The 24,711-nt window shown below is 37.8% G+C and overlaps 1 protein-coding gene across 3 annotated transcripts in view; it reads right to left on the bottom strand.

The window, feature by feature from the left end:
• Positions 1 to 24,306, bottom strand: part of TRPC7 (transient receptor potential cation channel subfamily C member 7) — a 294,002-nt gene extending 269,696 nt beyond the window's left edge. For all 3 annotated transcript variants that reach the window (XM_069091684.1, XM_069091683.1, XM_069091682.1), the window contains exon 1: positions 23,524 to 24,306. In XM_069091684.1, coding sequence (XP_068947785.1) covers positions 23,524 to 24,276 — 753 coding nt within the window. In that variant the 5' untranslated portion in view covers positions 24,277 to 24,306. The remainder of the gene's footprint in view (positions 1 to 23,523) is intronic.
• Positions 24,307 to 24,711: the final 405 nt, after the last annotated feature.

Genomic DNA, 24,711 nt, shown 5'->3' on the forward strand with positions numbered 1-24,711 from the left:
TCTCTCTCTCTCTCTCTCTCTCTCTCTCTCTCTCTTTCTCTCTCTGTATGTGTGTCTCTTTCCCTGTTTAATTTTCTATGTCTCTCTTGAGTCTTGTATTTGGAGATAAAATTTTCCATTGAACTCTGACTTTTTCATCAGGAAAGTCTGGAAGTCCCTTATTTCATTGGATGACCATCTCCTTGTCTGAAAGATTATGCTCAGTTTTGCTGGATAGCTGATCCTTGGTTGTAGTTAAAGCTCTTTTGCTTTACAAAATATCATATTCCAATCCCTCTGATCTTTCAAAGTAGAAGCTGCTAGGTCCTCTGTGATGCTGACTCTAGTTCTGAAATTCGAATTGTTTCTTTTTGGCTGCTTGCAGTATTTTCTCCTTGACCTGATATTTCTGGAATTTGGCTACAACATTTCTTGGAGCTTTCAATTTGGGATCTCTTTCAGAAGGTACATGGTGGACTCTTTCTATAACTATTTTACTCACTGGTTCTAGGACTGCAGGGCATAATTCCTTGATAATTTTTTGGAAGATGTTGTCCAGGTTTTTTTTTTTTCCCACAATGACTTTCTGGTAGACCAATAATTCTTAGATTATCTCTCCTGGATCTGTTATCCAGGTCAGCTATTTTTCCAATGAGATATTTTACATTTTTTTCTAATTTTTCATTCTTTAGGTTTTGTTTGACTGATTTTTAATGTTTCATAAAGTCATTAGCTTCAATTTGACTGATTTGAACTTTTAGCGAATTATTTTCCTCAGTTAATTTTTTAAGCTCCTTTTCCATATGTTCATATTTCATTTTTATTTATTTTTATTTTTGTAAAGGGGAAGGCAGGGCAATTTGGGTTAAGTGACTTGCCCAAGGTCACAGAGCTAATAAGTGTTAAGTGTCTGAGATCAGATTTGAGCACAGGTCCTCTTGACTCCTGGATCCATGTTTTATTCACTGAACCACCTAGATGCCCCATACATTTTACTTTTTAAGGAGCTGTTTTCTTCTGTGATTTTTTTTTTCCTATTTTGGCAATGGTAATTTTAAGAGAATTGTTCAATTTATCTTTCACCTCTCTAATTTGGCTTTTAAAATCCTTCTTGAGTTCTTCCAAGAATGCTTTTTGGCTTCAGACCAGTTAATTTTCCTTTTGAAGGCTTGAGATGTGGGAATAGAGCTAATGCTGTCCCCTTCTTAATTTGATTCTTCTCACTCCTCACAATAGAATTCTAAACTCTTTGTTTTTCCAATATGTTTTTTTTTTTACCAGTTGTGATTGCCTACTTCCTGGCTTTTAAAGTGGCTGCTTCTGGGGTACAGAGAGCTCAGACTCAACCTTCTTATACTGGAAGCTGGGGCATGGTTATTTTATTTTTAATTTTTTTGCTTTTTGGAGGGTATAAGGCAGGGCATTTGAAGTTAAGTGACTTGCCCAAGGTCAGAGGGGTAGTAAGTGTTAAGTGTCTGAGGCCAAATTTGAACTCAGGTCCTCCTGACTCCAGGGCCCATCCTCTGTTCACTGTGCCAACTAGCTGCCCCTATGGGCCTGGTTATTGAGTTTGTGTGCTGTGGCCTCTGGGTGTTTAGTCTGAGGCCAAGACCAGCACTCCTAGGCACAGTCTCAGTCATACCCTTCCTCTAGTACTCTTTAGCCTTCTCTTGGTTTCACTCTTTCAGGATTTTACCTTGGGGCAATATTCTCTGGGTTTTCAAGGTCAAAGGGAGGGGGGGGATTAGTATAACTAGGGTTTACTCTGCCATTTTGGTTCCTGGGAGTTCAGGTAGGAGATATTTAAACATCCAGGCTGTGGGTTGATAGCCACAGGAGAAGCTGCTGTTACTGCCATGGGCCCTGTGTCTCTTACCCTGCTCTGACAGAGTGAGAGTTCTGGGAATCACCCTTGTGGTGGGTGCATCAACTTGCCCCTTTTCTTTTCGATCTTAATCTATTTATTCTAAGGAAACCTCATGGTCTTGATTTTCCAAACTAACTCTGGGAGCTCAGCCTGCCTTCAGCAAGAGATTGGTTTCTCTCTGTCACTTTGTGGGTTCTGTAGCTCTAAAATTTCTCTTGAGTCATATTTTATAGGTATTTCAGGTGGGTATGGGAGGAGCTGAAGGAGTTTTCCTGCTTCTACGCCACCATCTTGACTCTGCCCCTTAAGTTTAACATTTTAAAAATTACAAAAAACTTAATGTATACTTTAGAAAAAAATAAAATGTGTAATGTAGAGATTGTCAAGGCCATAACAATAAGCTTTTTTTTATTCCTAATGAGTTCTGCTCAGAGACATTCCTTCAGAATAAGATCGGAGCAAATGGAAGCTAATTACTTTATGAGAAATCAAGATACTATTAAAAAGATCCATACAAATGAAAAAAAATAAAATGCAATGTGAAATATCTCATTGGAAAGACCACTGACCTGTAAAATAGATCGAGGAGAAAGAATTTTAAAATGATTGGACTACCTGAAAGCCATGATAAAAAAAAAAAAAAAAAAAAAAGATGCTTCAAAAAAATTTTTAAGAAAATTTGCCCTGATATTTTAGAAGCAGAGGGTAAAATAGAAATTGAAAAAAAATCACCTCTTGCAAAAGATCCCTAAAAGAAAACTCGTAGGAATATTACAGCCAGGTTCTGGAGTTCCCAGATCAAGGAGGAAATATTGCAAGTAGCCAAGAAGAAACGATTTGAATATTGTGGAAACACAATCAGGATAACACAGGATCTAGCAGCTCCTACATGAAGGGATCAAAGGGCTTGGAATAGGATGTTCTAGAGGTCAGAGGAGCTAGGATTAAAGCCAAGGATCACATACCCAGAAAAACTGAGTATCATGTTTCAGGGGAAAATGTGGTCAGTCAATGAAATAGAGGACTTTCAAACATTCTTAATGAAAAAAAATAGAGTCGAATCAAAAATTTGACATTCAAATTCAAGAAGCAAGAAAAGCATGGAAAGGGAAAAAGGGAGAAAAAAAACATCATACGGAACTTATCAAAGTTGAACTATTTACATTCCCACATGGAAAAATGATAATTGTAATTTATGAAACTTTTCTCAGTATGAAATAGTTGAAGGGAATAGAAATGTACACACATGTATACATACATATATATGTATGTATAGGAGGGTATATGGGCATATGAATACATATGTGAGTGTGTGTATATATGTGTACAGGTATACATAGACAGAGGGCACAGGATCAATTGAATAGGAAGGGATGATATCTAAAAAATCAAATTAAGAGGGGAGAGGAATATAATGAGAGGAGATAGGGAGAGACAGAATAGGGTAAATTATCTCATATAAAAGAGGCAAAGGACAGCTGTTACAATGGAGGAGAAGAATAAGAAGGCAAAAGGGAATGGGCCAATCTTATTCTCTTTTAATTTGACTTAGAGAAGGAATGACATACACTCTTAATTGCATATCTTAACCTACAGGAGAGTGGGGGGAAGAAGATTAGAAAGGGGGATGATGGAGGGGGGCAGGTTGGGGGGAAGGTAGTTAGAAGCACACACTTTTAAAAAGGGATGGGGTCAAAGTAGAGAGAACACATGGGGAGCAGGATAGGATGGAGGGAAATATGTTCAGTCTTTCACAATATGGAAATTCACTATGGAAATGTTTTGTGTAACTACACATGCACAACCTATATTAAATTGCTCATCTTCCCAGTAAGGGTGGATGACAAAGGAGGAAGGGAAAGCATCTGGAATTTAAAATTGTAAAATCAAATGTTTAAAAAATATATTATTATTATTTTTACATGCAACTGGGAAATAAGATATACAGGCACTGGGGTATGTAGATACATATTGCCCTACAGGAAAGTCAGAGGGGCAATGGAGGAGGATATAGGAGAGAGCAGATTGGGGCAGTTGGTATACAGTGGGATTGCTGTTTTGGGGTGGTGGGTAGGGGAAAGATGGGGAGAAAATTTGTATTTCAAAATCTTGTGGAAATGATTGATGTAAACTAAAAATAAATTATTTAAAAATTAAAAAAATATTAAAAATGTAAATACAATATAAGAAAAGAAAGAAGAAACAAATTTAAACACAAAAATTAAAATAATGCAAAATAAAAGAAAAAAAAGCATTGCCATGTACATAGGAGAATATGGGAGAGGATTCAAAATATACAGCAGTAACTTTCCATTTTAAGAAGCCTATACACATACATACACACAGGCACATTATTGTGCATTGCATTGAGGGCTGTGCCTCTTTTCCTTGCTTTCTTGTAAATTACATTAATTTTTAACGTGGTAGTTTCGATATCCCCCTGTTTGTCTGTGCCCCTATCTTAATTTCTATCTCCTCTCTTCACTCTTCTTTTTCTTTTCTGGACATTACTCTCATTTTCTCAATAATTCTCTACCACTTCCCCTCCCTCCTTTCCCTAGCCCATAATTCTCATTGCCCCAGTGAAAGTTCTCCCTTGTAAGAGATAAGAATAGTCAGGGAATGCAAATTCATACAGTGGCCATGTCTGACTGGCCATAGGTATGTCGTATTCTAGAGGCAAATTTTGAATTTAGGTCCTTTGTCTTCAGAACCAATGCGCTTTCTATGCTTTTAATGCTTTGAAGTTCAAATAAAACCAGTAATCACTAGAGAAGAGAAAGCTTTTAATGAAGTCTCCTTCAATATTCCTTGGTGAAATGTACAAATGCCAGGCTATTTTTTTTTAAATAAAGTGTATGATGACAAGGCTCCTGAGATACAGTATATCAGGCAAGACCATCATGTCTGAGATAGGTGGACATCTTGCACTCCCCATACTGAGCCCCAGAAGACAAAAATGTGATCTTTTGCTCTTACTAGCTTAATGCATTTACTCAAATAGCTTATGCTATTACATATCCAGGGATGTCAAAAGAAAACAATATTGCTTAGCATAGTGATATAATGCCTCTTCATTTTCAATGCATTTGCCACTCCCTAATTATGAGACTTAGGAGACTAGAAAAATGTCATGATTGTTATTAGCATTATATTGTAAATAAGGGAGCAGAGACCTGGAGAATAGCTTTATTTTCCTGATACCCTTCCTTTAGAGAGTTCCTTTCTATTTGAGAGTTCACAGTACTCAACACACACCAATAGCATACATTCTCACATTTCTCTACACTAAGGAGCAGTTATTATTGCTGTAGACTTTCAGTACTATACCTTAAAGTGAAGTTATGCCACATGAATTTTTTTCAATAAAACATTTCTACAAACACAATTTAACAGTATATAGAACACTGAAAGTTACATCAGAAGAAAAGACAGGTTCAATTTCCATCTCTGGCATTTACTAGCTGTGTGATCCTGGGAAAGTCATCTAACATACATTAATGTCTTTACCTAATCTCTATAATAATACCTATAGTTCTAACCTCAGGAATTCATTTTTGAAGGTCAAATGAAATAATGCATTTACAAAAATGCATTTTCTAAACTAAAACACAAATTATGTACTTAGTAATAGGTGCTCTTCAGTCATTTCAGTAGTATCTGACTTTTCATGACCCCACTCTTGCCAAAGATACTGGATTTCCATTTCCTCTTCCTTTTCCAGCTCATTTCACAGATGAAGAAACTAAGGCAACAGAATTAAATGACTTGCCCAGGGTCTATCTGAAGCCAGATTTAAACTAAGAAAGATGAATTTTCTTGACTTTAGACTAGGACTGTATCCACTGCTTTACCTAACTACCCCATAACTGGTAATAGTAGTGAAAGTGGTGGTGTTGATGGTAGTAGTAGTAGCAGCAGCAGCAGCAAAGCAGCAGCAGCAGCAATAGAAGTAGTAATAATGGAAATGGTAGTTGTAGTAGTATCCATAGTAGTAGAAGTGTGTGTGGGGGCACAGTCATTATAAAACAGGGAAATAGAGGGAAGCTCATTGATCAAATTCAGAGATCTCATAGAGAACAAGGGAAGGAAACATGTTTTTTTAAGTGCTTCATTTGTTCTAGGCACTGTGCTAAGTGTTTTACAGATATTATTTAATTTTCTCCTCATAAAAACCCTGAGTTAGGTACTATTATAATCTCTATTTTATACTTGAGGAAACTGAGGCAGATAGAGGCTAAGTGACTTTCCCAGGGTCACATCACTAATAAAAGGCTGAAGTCACATTTGAACTCAAGTTTTCCTGACTCCAGGACCAGCACTATATCCACACTGCACCACCTCACTGCTTAGGTGATTAAATCGATGTATGAGAGTCAAAGTGAATGTAAATGATTTACTATGCTAATTGTTTTAGTTAGCTAGAGGGTAGTGCTAATGAGGTTCACCTCACATTAGGCAGTTAAATTTACGTGATGAAAATTACATGGTGATGGATTGCACACCTAAGCATGATTTTCCCTGACTATACTTCAGGGAAGTTCAGGAGTCTGATTTGCTTAGTCTTTGTTGATCAACCACAACAAAACAATATGTTATAGTTTGTCCTTTTCTGTGTTACAGAGATAACACTAATTTTTACTAAGCATTTGGGGGTCATGTGCTTTGTATTATTTTTCAGTGATAGTTTGTATTTTGGCTACCTCAATGCAAACCATAAGCTGAGGTAGTTTGAGTATGGAAAGTTTAGGTAACATGGAGATACCCTTGAGGAACCTTTGGAGCATATCCATACTGTCAAAAAGAGAGGCTTTTTTGTCCCCTGTCACAGGGGCAGAGGTAGCTTTGTTTGACTGGCTGCCTGTATGCGTAAAATAGCTGCAACTGAGCCATTATATCTCTTTTTGGCTGCACCCTTTCCCACCATCTTTTAGCTGCATGGTAATTTCTATGTTGCTGCCATCCCAGGCTGCATGCCGTGAACTGAACCAATGAAAAGGGAAGTACTTGCTTTCCCCTGCTCCCTCTGTTTTACTCCAGCTTGGGAAATGGATCTGGTAGTGATTGTTTCTCTTCTGTGCTGTTTTCACTCAGTTATAGGTCCTAGAGGTGACCCCCACTAGACCTGGGAGCTCAAGCCATGGTGACTTTAGAGCCAGGATTGCAGGTGGGGTGATGTAGTAAGCCAACCTGGTGCTTAAGCTTTAAGAAGCCAGGTTACTTGGGACTTGAGTGGTAGGGGGATTTTGGATTTGTAACCAGGACTGTCCTCCACAGGAACTGAGCTAAGTTAGGAACCTTAACTTTTTCCCCTGCCCAGAGATTGAGATGGTATGGAGGGAGAGGAAAATTATTTCTCTTAATGTGTCAGGGGAGTGAGTTGGGATATTTGGATATACCTTTTTAACTAAATATTTCTATGTAAAAACTAATCCAATATCAAGGGTTAAATGGAACTGGGGTGCAGGGACCCAGCCTCTATAACTGAGAGAATACCATCAGTGAGGGCTAGAGCCATTGGCAGAGAGCTAGGATCCCCAATCTCCTTAATTGAGAACTCCAGGGAAAGGATAGAAATGAAATATTCTTGACCTTAAGGCGGTGGTGCCTGAGTGATCTATGTTACATTGGGAAAAAACAACCCAGAGAATTTATAATCTCCTAATGCTTAGTCATCATCATCATTTTCATCATCAACAAGGACTGAGCAACTCATACACCTTAATTCTGTGTATCACTACACTGTCTAAATATAGAAAGTTATGGTTATATTTTATAATCTAGAGAAAATGGCTTTTAAATTAATAGATTTATCTTGTTTTAGTTTAATTATATTTCCCTCAATTATCTGAGGGACTATGACAAGGAAGCTATCTCTGTATACATGGCTACTACTGAGTTAACTAGTTCTCTGTGTGTAATGAGTTAGTGAAAAATCCAGAGCAATAAAATCTCAAAAACATTAAGACCTTAGATGCTACTGAAAAATCAGCTTCCAAAGCAATAAAAGTCCTGAAAAATAATTACGTTTTCCCTTCTCCTTCTCCAAGTACTTTGCTGCGTATGTATGGTTTTTCCTGTTTCTCACTCAAAGTTATAATCTAGAGAAAAATCTAAGTGTTGAGATTTGTTAGCCAAGGAGATAATTGATTCTGCCAGTAGCCTACTTTATTTGCTGTTATTACTTTCTATTTCCAAAATAACCAGGTCTTTTTGGCCATGTTAAGGCAAATCCATTTTGGTATCTTGCTAAAAGGGGAAGAGACACATGAATAGTAGTAACACGGTGGTTTCTTTATTAGTCACTTACTTCCACAGGTCTTCCTGCCTTGTTCTTGTTTCCCCCTATTCTAATACATTCTGCACACACTATTCTAAGTGATATTTATAAAGAACAAACTTTACCATGTCACTTCTTGGTACAATAAACCCTGGTAGTTCTTTATTACTTCTTGGATTAAGTATGAATTCTTCTTATGTCATTTAAAGCAACGACATGACTCCAACGTGTCTTTCGAGCCTTGCTATATATTACTTTCCCTCATGCACCTCATTCAGTCAAACTGGTCTACAAACTATGTCTCACACAAGATCCTCCCTTTTCCATCTCCATGCCTTTGCTGTTTTTCATGATTAGAATGTCCTCCCCTCCTCTTCTCTGTCTCCAGAATCCATGATTTTATTCAATCCTCAACTCCAACACTGCCTTCTATATGGAATCTTTCCTGATCCCCTCAGATGCTGGTACCTTTCCTCCAAAATAATTTTTATCCATTTAAAAAAATCTATATATTCCATATATAACTCTTATATATACAGCTTTAGGATAAGTGACTCTTGGCCACAGTCACACACTTAGGATCCATCAGAGACAACATCTGAATGCAGACCTTCCTGATTTCAGGCTTAGCCTTTTGTCCACAGTGCCATGCTTCCTCTTGATTATTAATATTTTTTAGCTATTGAATATAATGAATGTTTTCTTTAACTGGAATATGATTACAACGAAATTAGTCTCATATGTTTTTAGACATTGTTGAAACAAGTAGCTTATCTCTCCTTCTGTAACCTATTTTAATTCACATTCTCCGTTTTCTATGCTCAGGGATGATGGAAGTAATTCTTCATTCTTCTCCTAAAAGTCCTTAAGATACTTAAACCTTATTAGTTCACATTTTAGCCTTTCTCTGTCCTGACTAAACAGTCTCCTTAGCCTTGCTCTATGATTTCTAGGCTTTTTATTTGTCATTCTTCTAAATGTATTTTAAAATTACATTCTAATAAGAAACTGTGAAAAATTCTTGAACCATTAGGAGATTAGCTCAGTGAGAACTACTTATTCATTTCTGTCTTCTCTAATCTATAAACTAGAACATTAATAGAATCAGCATATGAGCAGTCAGCAACCTGTCAACAGGTCAAACTGAGAATGGGGCTGGCCCTCCTTGGCTGAGAAGAGCCTGAAGAGAGGGCCTCTTTGTAACCATGATAGTAAGTAAGCAAAGGCATCTTCTAACAATCCCACTTAGGTCTGTCTCTTGTTAGGGAGACTGTCAGAGAATTGTGACACCTGACAACCAATTATGGAGGGCTACTCTGATTGCTACAGAGCAGTCTTCTAGACTGGCTTAGCATTGGCAATCTGGAGAAATGGTTCTGTTTTTCAAAAGGAAGCTAAAAATCACTTGCTTTGAATGTTTTTATATTATATTTTTCTTATTGATACTTTTTTTTAAATATTCTCCCTCTCCTGTCCAAAAGGTCTTCCATGTAATAAATATTAACAAAGAAAAAAAATGTTCTGGAAAACAAATATACATAGCTAACATGCCTGACAATATATACATTATTCCTATCCAGACCAGGAATCTCCTCAACAGCTTAACAGAACAGGAGATTTTGTCCTCTACCTGAACACTATCAGTTCCATGGAGTTTTCTTTACATGAGTAAGAAGGTATTGCAAGAAGAAAAAGCTTTAACTTGTTTTGTCCTGTCTAACTCTTCATTACCCCATTGGGGGTTTTCTTGGCAGATATACTGGAACAGTTTACCATTTCCTTTTCCGATTCATTTTACAGGTGAGGAAACTAAGGCAAACAGGGTTAAGTGACTTGTCCAGAGTCACACAACTAGAAAGTGTCTGATGCCAGATTTGAACTCTGGAAGATGAGTCTTTCTGACTCCAGGCCTTGCACTCTATTCACTGTGCTACCTTGCTGTCAGTCAGAAGAAAAAGACATGAGCCACAACTCTTGAATCTATTACTCTCAAATATGTGAACCTGTTTACAGATTGTAAAAGACTTTTTGTGGCCATCAAAAAGCTTACACTAGTAAAAACTAAAGCAAAGCTATAACAAAATGGCCCAGAAGCTGATTCTTCTCCTTCCTCCTCCTCCTCCTCCTCCTCCTCCTTCTCCTCCTCCTTCTTCTTCCTCTTCTTCTTCTTCTTCTTCTTCTTCTTCTTCTTCTTCTTCTTCTCCTTCTTCTTCGATTTTTGGAGGGAAGAAGGCAGGGCAATTGGGGTTAAATGACTTGCCTAAGGTCACACGGCTAGTAAGTGTTAAGTGTCTGAGGCTGGCTTTGAATTCAGGTCCTCCTGACTCCAGGTCTATACTCCACTCACTGTGCCACCTAGCCACCCCCCAGAAGTTTCTTATTAAGATTTAGCTGGCATCCAGTGCTCAAAAGACAACCTTAAGTACAATAGTTTCATAATAAACACTTGTTCAATTCCATTCAACCTAACACATCCTTGGTAAGCACTTACTGCATTCATAGTATTGTTTAAAGTATTGGGAGAGATAACAAAGTTTAGATGGGACAATCCTGCCCTCTATTCATATATTCATTTATTTAACGAGCATTTCCCCCAAAGAACTTAGGGTCTAATAGGGGGCTGTGAAATGTATATAGATTAATGCGATCCATATATAAGGGTCAAAGGTGAAAGGTTAGATGATTAGCTGATAGAATCAAAAAAAGATTTTCTGGAGCAGCTGAACATTGTGATAGGTGTTAAAGGGTGAGCAGGTATTCAAGGGACAAAGAAAGGCTGGGATTACAGGATCATAGATCTAGCCTGAGAGGATCTATTTCAATCCTTTCATTCCACCAATGGAAAACGGAGACCCAGGGAAGTCAAATGACTTGCCCAAGGATAATCAGGTAAGAAATTTCAAAGAAGGGATTCAAACCCAGGTCCTATCACTATATTGAAACCCAGGTCCTATCAGTGCTCTTTATACTGAACTACACTTTCTCCTTTACATAGGAAATAGACCAAAGACATACAAGTAGTAAAATCAATCATGCATTCAGGGGACTGAGAATAGTTCAATTTGGCAAAATTGTACAAAAAAATAATAATAAGTCTGGGGAGCTGGAGGGTGATGGGGAAGAAGTCTCAGATTAGGGAAGGCCTTAAATGCCAGAAAAAAGAGTTTAGATTTGTTTGGTAGGCAATAAAGAGCCAATTAAAATTTTTAAACTAAGAAGTAGCATAGGTAGCTCTGTACATACAGAAGATTAGCTAGTATTGGGTATGAAGAATGATTTGGAACTATGATATGGAGCTATGTTTTAAAATCATCCAGGTGGGATTAATTAAAGTCTCTGCCGATGTGGTTTCAAACTTGGAAGTCTAGATGAATGATAGTACTACTGACAGAAATGGTAATAGAGAAAAAAAAAACAAGCTTGGTTTTTTACGTATTGAGTTTGCGGTGTTGGTGGGACATGTTTTAACAACCAGTTCTCCAGAAAAAAAATGCACAACACATTTCTAAATTTAATATGCATGAACATTTTCCCATCACTTTCATAAGTCCAGACAATGTACAAAACAATAGGCATGCTGATTTTTAACATTTACCAAATTCTGAGAAAGAAATGCTCGCACTGAAAGTTTAACAATCAGTTCTCCTGAGGCAAGATGAGCTGGCTCTACCACAATTCTTCAAATGTAGCTAAAGATACAACTCTGAAGAACAGGAGACAAGTCAAGACTGGAGATATGAATTTGGGAGCCATACATATAGAGATGATAGGTGACATAATCTGAGTGAATGAGAGTATCAAGGGAGAGGGCCAAAGACAAGATCTTGGGGACCATCTGATTTGGGTTGGAAAGACAGAGAAGAAGAATTTGTCAATAGAACTAGAAAATTATTAATACTATTGAATATAATTCTTCATTTCTATAAAAAATTAGATTCGATTGGGCTGATATTTTCCCTCAAATACATTCTCATGCGTGCACACACACACACACACACACACACTGGAATCACACTGGAATAGGGGGTCAGACTACCTGTAAAGTTAATTCCATTGCTGACATTCCATGATTATATGACCTGTAACATTCTCAGCCCTATCCTTGCCTACTTATTATTTACCTTAGGTAAATAATTTCCTCTCTTATATCCTCTGTTTCTCCATTTATAACTTTAAAAAATGGAATAGCTGATCTCCAAGGCTCCTTCTGGTTCTAAAATATTATGATTATGTTATATTTAAGGTCCATTCTAGTTTTAATGCATTATTAGTATTAGAAATTAAGGGTTCCATCCCCACATTTGAACTCATGCTGGTTTTCACTGAAACATTAAAAAAATTCATCTTTTTGTTTATCCTATGCACAACATTCTTTGCTAATGCCACATCATTGTGCTGTTATTATTCATTTAGGCCATATTGTAATATTTTTCAACAAGCATCTCTACATATCCATTTGATTTAATTTAAACTGTTATTCATCTCCTAATATCCTCTAAGAACTCCCTTTCATTTTTTCCTCCTATCTCTGATATTTGAGCCAGATAGCTACACTTGTATAGGAAATGACTTTCTCCCAATTGTTTGTATGTGGTGATAAATCTTTCTCACTGATATCTGTCAAAAAGAATCTTCCTTTTCCATATTCAGCAGCTGCAATGCTCTGCAAATTTTCTCTCCCTCGCCCCTTCTGTTCTCCTCAGTCTTTCCAGCTTATGAGTTCTTATCCCTGAGATGCAGAGGAATATGATATTAGGTGGATTGCCTGAGGCTTTCAGTAGGATTTTTAGGATAATAGATGTATAGCTGGAAGGGAACTTGAGGTCATGTAATCCAACCCCCTCATTCCACAGAAGAAACTGAGGCCTTAATGTCTTGCCCAAGCTCATGTAAGTGACAGAACCAGGATTTGAATTCAGGTACTATGACCTGGTCTTTCTCTGTCAAGTATTAAAAGACTAGAGGAAGGCCTCTAGTATGTAAGACTGATTCTGTACAGAGAATTCATGAAAAAATACAAACAAAAATTGCAGGATGAGAAAACATGGGTGTATTGCAAACTGCCCTAGTAGGGAGAGTGTTCACATTGGTAGGCGTGTGAACCTACTGCAGCATTGAAATGTATTCTGGTAATATCCTGTAGTAGAGCCTGTACTCATTTTACATTTCCTGCACTTTCCTTATTTTCCCTATTTGGCGCCCATTGCTCCAAATCATATCATGTGCTTTTGGTTTTCCAAAAAGAACTTGCTAACCATGATGGAAATCACCCAGCATTTATATCACATTAGCAACCGGAAAGGGAACTGTACTCACTTTCTCAGTAAATCATATTATTATTACCATTATTATTATTTGTCAAGAGTTTCAGGTTCATTAATCAGTCAGGTAAGTAACATTTATTAAGCATCATCTATGTGCTAAGCGCTGTACTTAGCACTGAGAATTCAAAGGAAGGTAAAAGCAGTCCCAGCCCTGAAGGAGCTCACAATCTAATAGTAGACAACAGGTGCATAACTATGTACAAACTAGATAATTATACAGGAAAAATTGGGAGTAGTTCCAAAGGGAAGCACAGTCATGAAAGGTTTCTTGTAGAAGGTGAGACTTGAAAGAAGACAAGGAGGTAGAGATGTGGAGTGAGAGAGTTTCAGGCATGAGGGGGCAGCCTGTGAAAGTGCATGGAATTGGGTAATGGTGTGTCATGTGTGAGGAACAAGAAAGAGGATGGTATCACTGGATCATTAAGAACATGAAAGAGAGTTAGGTATAAGAGGCCTGGGAAGGTGAAAAGGGATCAAACTATGAAGGTCTTTAAAAGTCAAGTATTTGATCCTAGAAGTAATGAGGAATCACTAGAGCTGACTGGATGAGGTAATGGAGTGAATGATCCAACCTAGACTTCAGGAAGATCATTTTGATAGACTAGCAAAGAATGAATTGGAATGGGGGGAGTTTCGAGACAGGGAGACTACAGCAGGCTACTGCAATCATTCAGGCCTGAGGGGATAAGCTCCTGAACCAGGGTAATGACAGTGTGAGAGCAAAAAAAGGAGACATGTTTAAGAGATGTTACAAAGGTAGAAGTTATAAAATAACAGAGTAAGATGAAATTGTCTCTAAAGTGTCTTCCAGCTATAATCACAGGGCCCTGTAAGACCAGGGTCATGACAGAATAGGAAAATGGACTCAACAGCGGAACTGCACCTGAAAATTATTGTGGTGTTCTTGGTGTGGTGAAGGGGTGGTTAGGACAGCTTAGTGGCCTTCCATATACTAAGTTGGAACTTTCATGAAGTCATTGGGGAATGTAAAGGGAATGAAAATTTAAAGATCTTCCCTGCCCCTAGGCTAAAGTGCACCTGGAGCCTGGGGTGGGAGGTTTGTTTTTCAGTAGATACTTCTTGATTGGCCAGTGGGTCAATAAGGTTGTTACATTCTCTGAGCCAGGAGAAGGCTATATAAACCCTGATGTGAAGCTTTGTTTTGGGGCTCACTTTGAGAAGTGTTCTATGATTTTATCTGGATTCTGGGAAGCTGTTGTTGAGAGCCCCCCCTCGGCTTTGAAAAACCCAGATGTTGAAACCCAGATGTTGATTTGGTATGGATGTAATGGTTGGACAGTTTGGAAACTGTCTACTTGATCTGTTTCTCTGTCTTGATAATTCTGTCTGTATATTCTGAAGTTCGGGGAGCTGAACTTTTTCCCCTGAACTAGGTAAACAATACATATTTGACTGATTAAAGTAAGCTTGTTAACCCATTTTGAGTTGCTTTCCTTTAACAAAGCAGATCTAAGAACCTGTGTTGGCAGACACCCTGGGGACGCTGGGGTGCTTACTGCTACAGGGAAGTTTGAGTCTTGTTTGCCCTGCATGCAGACAGTTTTGACACATAGTGAAGAAAGTGAAAACAAGGGGAGTTAGAGAAAGTCCTTGGGATTTTCAACTACACCATAACCCTACCATCTCCTTGTAGGGAAGGGGAAGGTGGCCTTTTCAAACAATAGTCCCCCACCCCCACCCCCAGTCATCCCTGGCACTGTTTATATGCCTTCCCCAATGTATATTTTTGGTCTTTTCTAGTGGAATTGCAAATGAAAAACCTCCTGTAAACTCTTTTGAACATACTTCTTTAACCTCTCTGCAAAAATAGAAAAAAACTTCCTGTTGCACTTAGGAGAGTTAGTTCAATGGAGCATTAAATGGTTAAACTGGCTTAGAGAAAGGTTGATAGACTGTTAGAATTTTATGATCAGATGAAGAGGAAACTGTAAATTGGCTCTCTCTGGAGAGAGCCCAGACTACTCAGGTCCAGGAAAGTACTCTGCTCAAATCAAGGGGAAAGACTGAATCTAGAAACCATCCATTTCCTGCCTAATATCACAGGCAGGGAGGTCCCAAGGGAGTGGAGGCAAACTAAAGCACCTGGATTATTGGGACTTGGAAACAGCAAGAGCTAGCCTGGACTATTCACAAGTTTAATACCAGGACTAGAGGTTAATGGGTCTGAGGACACTGCTGAAATGACAATGGTACCATGAGTGGTCTGACAATGTCCCACCCATCCTCCCTTTTGGAAGTAGAGTAATTAGAAATTAGAGTAACTAATTGAAGAATTTTCTAGAGATTCCCTGGAAATTCATGAAGTAGAGGTCATTTGGTGTTAGTAAAGGGAAAATACAACAATAAAATAATCATGTTTTGGCATGAAGTTACATTTTGGAGAGCCATTTCTGCTACCAGTGCTTTCCTTACCACAAGATATTCATATCCCACAAAAAATAAAACAAACAAAAACCTACCCATGCTCAGAGTACTCTATACTAAATTGAAGTCTTATTTGGCCTCATGCACAACCTTGTGGGAAGTATAGCCCACAGGATTTTCCCCCAGTAAGCAAGATACTCCAGGCCACAAGTATTATAGAAAAATGACCATCCAGAGAAGTCTTCTACCTCTTAGTTCCTCATCAGTTTAAAATAATGCTTTTAGTCCTTGCAAATCACAATGTTTACATAAAAACATCTTTCAGAACATGCCTTAAACTTTAGTCACACATAGAACAATACTCAAAATACTTTATTTGGGCAGTTATGGGTAATTACCTCAAATACTCTATACTTGTATAGGAATATCATATATAGAATCCACCTCAATATTGCATACTATAAATCAGACACAAAGATCATATGCAGAAATGTAGTGTATAGAAGTTATGGCAGAGTCGCCCACTGTAAACTAAACATTTAGGCAATATGTAATATATCACATGCTTGGGGTTATATACCAAATAAATATTATATATACTCAAGCAAGATGAATCATCTGGTTACACAATTACTCTTGGGGCATCATAGGTCAGCCTGCTTACTGATCATAGAGTTCTGTCATTTCAGCAGTGTCCTCAGACCCATTAGAGTATAGTCCTGGTATTGATGTTTTTTTTTTTAGACCACCCAAACTGCCAGTGAATTTAGGAAATACCAATGTTTAGGGAAACTATTTTTAAACCATTCCCCCATATCAAAGAAGACTTTCCGTATGCCACTAACTAAAATATCATAATGAAAGAAGTGGCTTCTAAGGTATTAATCTTTAATTTAAAGAAATTTCTTAATCAAAGAAAAGGTCATTGAACAATCTAGTACATTTGAGCCTAGGGTAAACTAGCACACTAGTTCATCAAGAATGTCCTGGATGGGGACAGGTAGGTGGAGCAATGAATAGAGCACCGGCCCTGGAGTCAGGAGGACCTGGGTTCAGACCCAGCCTCAGTCACTTAACACAAAAACTAGCCATGTGACCTTGGGCAAATCACTTAACCCCACTTGCCCTCCAAAAAGCAAAAAAAAAAATGTCCTGGATGCATGGTGGATCTTTGCACATTCATCCTGGTCCTACGTTTGTATGGTAACGTCGAATGTCAGAATTGGAAGAGTCATAAAGGTCATACAGTCCAAATGCATTATTTTACAGGGACATCAATTGAGGCCCAGAGGGGAGAAGGAACTTGCCCCAAGTAACAAGTGACAGAGCAAGGATATGAACTCAGGGTTTTGAAATCCATTGTTCTTCCCACCACATCCCATGGTAACTGCCTATGGTTGAAAGCTCTGGGTTTATGCTTTCAAAAGGTGGAGGGTACTTTAAGGCCTTTGATTTCAGTGGCATGTGAACTTCCAGTGTGGAAATTCCTTTGGCAAATGCAAATTGGTAATTTTTCTGTAGTCTTAGAGAATTGCTTGGGGGAATTGATCACTTAAGTCCTTGACAGGAAGGAAATAAACATTTATTAATGTGCTAGGAATGATGCTAGACAGTTTTTAAATATTATCTTATTTTGTCCTCACAATTATTGTGGAAAGTAGGTGTGATTATTATCCCTATTTTATAGTGGAGGAAGCTGAGGCAGACTCACACTGCTAGTAAATGTCTGAGCCTGGATTTGAACTCAAGTTTTCCTGCCTCCAGGCCTAGTTCTTTATCCATTATACCTCACAGTAACTGTAGTCATATAGCTAGTATGTACAAGAAGTAGAACTTAAATTCTAGTCTTCCTAACTGCAATGTTGGTAATTTATAGATTTATTAAATATTCTCTTTAAATGGTTCCACACTGGGCAACTTTATGGACACAGAGTACATCTATAGAATTCTGGACAACAGAGCCAAAAATAGCTCATAGGGTTAATTTATGAACACGCAGGGGAGAGAGACTTCCAAGTTTCCTATTCTATTCCCTCTCAAGCATCATGTATAGGAAATTAAAATTCATTCTATGTCTCTTAACACTCTTGGTTTTTGATAAGTTTGTAAGCAGCTTACGAGTGACATTAAAATATTTCTACATCTTACAATAGGATCTAACTAGAGGACATAGCAGGTGGCAAATTGTGCTGATTTGTAATTATTTGCATTTTTAATCTGTGGTATTTTTTGCCTTGAATTATTTTGTGGGACACTATAAATAGCAGCACAAACATCAATACATAATTCATAATCCATTTTTCATAATATGTTTGGTTAACATTCCATTCATAAACAGGAATCATTAATGTTGTAAAATAAGGTTATAATTGAATCTTTGGCTTACTTCCTCCTCTTCTCAACACTATATTCTAAGTAACCATTAGAACAATCTTTATACCCTGAATTCTCAAAGTTCAAGACACTCTCTATTGTCTCCAATATTATCTCCAGATTCTTGACAGGGCATATTTGTTTTGAAGAAGAACAAAATATAAATTAGTATATACTAGTATATTAATTAGCATATACTTGAATTTTCGGTTTGCTGTCCTGAGAATAACAGACACCTAAAAATCCAAACAGGCAGGACATAAGAGGTATGGAAGGATCTCTGCTTCCCTATTCCTGCTTCCTTCTACCTTCCAGTACCATTAATCTTTATTCCAGAATACTGTCTTTCCTTCACTCCATTCCCAGACACTATTCCAATTACTAAAAAAACTTTTCCATCATTCTTGTCTAGACACTGAGCTTTAGGGAAGAATGACTGTTGAATGTCTCCATAGAAAAACAATGTATATTAATAAAAAGGAAACCCTCAGGAGATAAGGACTTGGGAGGTCAAAGAATGGATGATTTTGTCAATTATAGGCCGAGATCCTGGCACATAGTAAGCACTTAATAATTGTCTGCCCATTGAATGAACTCAGTAAGATGAAGTAGTGATATGAATTATGTGTACAGCAAAAAATAATCAGTGTAGAGAGTCCTGTTCGATCATTCAGACCAAGTTTTAATAGCCCAGTGTGTCTTTAATAACAGGTGTTTTAGATTAATTGAAATGAAGTAATTCCTCACTTTGCCATAACATTTTGGCTTAGTCACAGACATGCTGAAACATCTCTGGCTTTTCCAGGTCACACTCATCAAACTGTGTCCTGCCTTGAGCCAGTGTTCTTACTAATCCATCAATTAATATATTTTTAAGCAATTCCTGTGTATGAGGCCTTGTGATAACCATAGGGGGTGGGGAAGAAAGGAAAAAAATTAAAACACTCAAGGAGATTGTAGTCTAGTTAGATATCACGACATTTTTTTTACACGTTCTCCAGTTGTTTTATGTGTTAGATTTTTTCCCCTCTAGCTAGATTGTAAGCTCTTTGAGGTCAGGGACCCTTGCATTTCTTATTGGACTCGATAGTGTCTCACATTCTATGTGATAGAATCATAGCATACAGAGCTGGAAACAACCTTGGAGATCACGTAATCAGAAATTGAGGTTTGGAAAGGAAAGTTATTTACCCAAGGTGACACAACAAATAAATGAAAGAAATAGGTGTTGAACCCCTGATTCAGGGTATTGTTCTTGAATTTTACCATTTCTATGCTAACTTCCAGAATCAAATCTCCATATGCTTACTGGACATCTTACACTGAATTTCTAAAAGATATTTTTAATTCAATTATGTCCCAAACTGTATTCACTATCTTTTCCCCCAAATCCTGCTCTCTTCCAGACTTCCCTATTATTGTCAAGGAGACCGGCATTGTACTAGTCATCTAGGCTCACATCATCCTTCGGTCCTCACTGTCTCATTCCACCCATAGCCAATCACTTTCCAAATCCTGTCTCTTTACCTTTGTAACATCACTCACATATACCTCTTTTTCTCCTCTGATGTTGCTATCACCTGATGTAGACTGGCCTTATCTCATACCTGTACTATTGCAATAGCTTTCTGGTTGATTTATCTGCCTCATATCTCTCCCTACACCAATCCATCCTTCACTCAGTTATCAGATTGATCCATCTAAATCCCAATGACTCATCTACTCCAGGATCAAATATGGAATCTTTGGATTGGCATTTAAAGCCCTTCATAGCTTATTCACTCATTTTTTACCTTTCCAGTCTTCTTACACCTTACTCCTCAATCCCACCCTTACATACTCTGTGATGCAGTGACAATGACTTTCTTATTATTCCTCATTCAAGATACTCCATCTCCCTACTCTGGGCACTTTCACTAGGTATTCCAATTCCAGGAACTTTCTCCCTCCTTATTTCTGTCTTTTGGCTCCAGATAAAGTCCTACCCTTTGTAAGAATAAGTACCCTTTTCAGTCTTCTTTAGTCTTAGTTACTTTATTCTGAAATTACTTAGAATACATCCCATGTATGTCATTTGTGCATAATGATTTGCCTATTATCTCCCCCATTAGACTGGGAGACACTTAAGTTCGGGCACTTCCCCCTCCTTTTCTTTGCATGCCTAGTACTTAGTGCCCACTATGGGGTTAGCCCTTAATAAATGCATATTGACTTGACTCCATGGCACCTAGCACAGGTACAAACACAAAATATTGACTGAATTTTGACTCAGTGATTCATGAAGAGTATTAATGTCCAGCTTCCCTAGCCTTTTGAGATTCAGGGAGCCTGGAAGTATCACCCGGAGAAATATTTCCAAATCGGTCCTTTTGGATATTTCCATTCTAGAACATTATAGCTACGTTCCATATCCCTGAAGCACAACCAGTATGTTTCCAGTCAAAAAATCCAGTAGAATGTTTCTTCAATCGATAGCTGCCAAAGATCACAAACAACAGGGCAAAAAAATTCCTTATATCAGTACGTGAAAATACTATCTATTCAGAATTAGCCCTTTGGTGACTGTCAAACTTCTAAGTGGTTTGGGGAAGACAGAAGTGTTAAATTCAAGAAGAATCAGGAAATACTTGAAATAACAATTGAACTGCTGCACAATTTTCAGGCAAGCAAAGAAACAAAAAAAAAATCACCAGCAAGCATGTAACTAAAATTTATTAGGGACCTTAACAGTAACTGTACTGCATGTTAACTCAATGAAGTTCATAGTCTTCATCACTTAAAAAGAAATCTCATGGATTGCTGCTGCTTAAGCTGAGAAGAGTAGTCATTCCCATAATGAGTCTATCAATTTAAAAAGCGTGAAAGATGATTGGTGACATTTGCAATGATACCTTCTTAAGCAGTTCATGATACTTGCTAAATTATGTAATATACCAATAAATAGTTGAATGTTTTTGCTGAATATACTCATTGAGTACATTTTAGAATACATTCCTTGGATCTCCCACTAAGGTATTCTCTCAACCCCCCCAACAAAAAAAGAAAAGATTTATAGTGTCAAAACTACACTTGTAATATTTAGCCAAGTAAATAATAAATTCCTAAAGGAACACTTGAACATTTATCTTATGTCTTTGTTGGTAATCTGAAAACCCTCGTTTCAAACAAAAGGAACTCCTCCAAATAGGTAAATTTGATAGAATCACAAATCATAAAATAACAGAATTTCAGCATTGTAAAGAAGCTCAGAATCCATCTAGAACAACTCATGCCTAAAAGTTAATTGTCTTTACAATTTAACTAAGTGGTCCTTCTTTATGATATACCTTTTGTTTAAGTACCTTCAGTGAAGGAAAATCCACGACTTCCTCAGGCAGCCTATTTCATTTCAGCATAGACCTAATTGTTAACAACATTTTCTTTAATAAATTCTAAAATTGATATGATCCAACTTCTATCGTTATTGTGCCTAAAACAAAGCAGAATACATCTAATCCACATTTTTCATAAAAACCTTCCAATTACTGAAGATAGCTCAGTCTTATCCTCACTGTCTTTTCTTCTTTAGATTAAGCATGCTTGTTCCTTCAGCTGATTCTTAACATGGCACGAAATCAAGGTCCTTCATTATCTTGATTGCTGTCCTCTGGACACATCACTGTCCTTTCAAAAATGTGGCACCCAGGACTGATTTTACACTTGTTCTTATATTAAAGCAAGGCTGCAATGTTGAAAGGTGTCTTTTAAAGGCTAGTGGTATTAGCAGTTATCTATGGCCCTCAGGCATCCTTTTATTTCTGTAACTATATTCTCATTAATATGAAGGGATGAGACCAGATGACCCCCGAGGGATCTTCTCTCTCTAAACCTGTGATCCTATGGTTCTAAGTAATTTCCAATTCTAGATCTTAGGCCTCTTAAAGACATAGAGTTTCAAATTTTCAGTAAAGGAGATGAATGTACTATATATGGTACCAATTCTTGGTTTAGTATTGTTTCATTTGTATTACACAAGAATCTGTCTCAGCTGATCAGACAACATGAAATGTAAAATGTAGCAATTATCCAGAGAAACCATTCCAAAGAATATTTTCCCCCTAGATTATTTAGATATTTTAGGTAAAAATATTTCCCAGGACAGAAATAGATGGACAAATAGGCATAATTCAATTCAAATTACCAAACATTTATTAAGCATCCACTACATTGAGGTCTGGTGTTCGACTGTATGAGGGACACAGAGATGAAAAAAGACTTTTGTTTCTCACTGAGTGGGTGTGATCCCTTAACCCCAGACTCTGGCAGGCTCACTGCACACTGACCTCTCTATTATAATAATAGTTCCTAACATGTTTTATGCTATTTCCTGTCTCCCCAGAATTATGTCCCCTTGCCTGCTACCTCTCACAACCTTTCACATCCATCTCGATTCTCACCTGTCCCAGAAAGCCCTTCTTGACAATTGCAACCTATGGTGATCCCCTCTTTTTCTCCTTTAGGACTTTTTTGTAGTACTCGCTAGAACACATATTACTTTGTGACAGCTCTTCCCCTAATAATTAGTGTCTTCTTCTCCCAAATTACCTTGTATTTATTTTGTATACACATATGAATGCAAAAGTTTTATGGAGGCACAGTAAAGAGAGCGTCAGATCTGGAGCGAGAAAGATCTAAGTTCAAATCTAACCTCAGACACTTACAAGCTGTGTGATCCTCAGGAGAGTCACTTCACCTCTCCCTGCCTCAGCTTCCTCTACTGTAAAATGGGATAATAATAGCATTTACCCCCCAGGATTACTGTGAGGATGAAATGAGATGATATATGTAAAGAACTCTGAAACCCTTAAAGCACCTTTAGTGCTTTAGGTAATTACCTTTAGGTAATTTAGCCAGGGGCTATTTTAATTTTGCCTGGCATATAGAAGGTACTTAATACTTATTGATGAAGTTTATCTTTACAACTCCTCTGAAAGCTTTGTGCAGGCATCACTGCACCCCTGGGTTCTCTCTGGAACCTCAGACAAAGTTATATGCATGGGAAATCACTCTGCCAAGTGGTCTATCTGACACATGATACAGAAATATTATGGAACTTGTCAGGTTTTATTGGCTCTTTTGCAGAGTTTTCTAATTGTTCAGTATACTTTTCAGGCAAGTAAAAAGAAATCATTTGCCCTTCCATTGCTGTCCAGTCACAGGGCTACCTTCCACTGAGTGTCTCCCCTATAGGCAGCTCCTTTGAATAATGGATACACCTGGGGAAAAAAAAAACCTTCAGACAACTGGACAGAAATGAAAGAGTTTTGTAAAATTACCTTAAATTCAGTCTCAATGTTGGCCAGTCTGGCTAACTCATTGCTTAACTCTAAGGCAGTAAGGACAGGATCTTCACTGGACAGAGATAAGTAGGCAGCACTGGCTAATCCTTTATATGCATTCATTCTGGACCTTGAATGGCTGAAGGAGTCTTTTCTCTGCTTTTCAGCACATTCATTACACTTGCAGAAATAGTCATGGGGCCTTTCAATTCGGGCCCCTTTAAGGAGGAGAATGTGCACAATTTCATACTCCTGGCAGTGGGCAGCCAGGATGATGGGGGTGATATCATGAGAGAAACGGGTTCCATCTTCATCATAGGCATAGAAATCATCATCCCGTAGTTCCTGTTCTAGGGGACTGAGGGTCAGTCGCTGCCCCTGGGCAAAGGCTGGGTGGTTCAGTATTGCCTCAACAATCCGCACATAGCCTTTGCTAATGGCCAACAAAAGTGCATCACCAACTCTGGCCAGGTTTTCTTTTTTTAGCAGCAGTTCTGTGACTTCTAGGTGCTCATTTCCCACTGCTAGCTGCAATGCATTTTGTCCCATATAGTCAACACAGTTGAAGTTTAGTGTTTTGGATTCCTCAAGCATCTTCCTAACCACTGGAATGTTGCCATATTCAGCAGAGTCCAAGAAACGTTCTTCTTCCATGGTCAGACTTGTCCCCTTCTCATTAAACATGTAGGCTGGGCCTCGGATAGCCTGCCTTCTTCCCTTTTCCCGTAGGGTTGTGTGCCTGCGGTGCATGTTTTTAAAGTTGCTATTTTCCAACCTGTATTAAAATGAGATGAAGTCAATTAATTATTTTCTCAATGACTTTTAGATCCCTGGGAGGCAGCAAATACTGTTGAAAATGTTTGCAGTTAAAAAAAAAATAAAATTTTAAGGCATGATGGAATTTTTGTAGTTTATAACTAGGCTAATCATGTATTTCACTATGGGAAATATGTACTGTATTTCTTCTTATCTTATTATAGTGTAAGTGTTTTATGTTTTTTGTTCTTATTTTTAGAGATGTGATGGAATATCTCTCCTTCGGCAGATTTCCTCATTATCCCTTTTGCAACACCTAAAATGGAGGTTTGGTTGAGAGTGTCAGTTAGAGGTGGGAGAGAATGAACATGCAAGATAGCCCATAGGTCTTTTTCCTGCTCCCTATGTTCCTTGCTTAGTGATGAATCC

Source organism: Petaurus breviceps, unplaced genomic scaffold (genome assembly GCF_028583685.1).
Source record: "Petaurus breviceps papuanus isolate PSGF00001 unplaced genomic scaffold, PetGlider_PUasm1.0 189, whole genome shotgun sequence".
NCBI classification, from domain to species: Eukaryota; Metazoa; Chordata; class Mammalia; order Diprotodontia; family Petauridae; genus Petaurus; species Petaurus breviceps.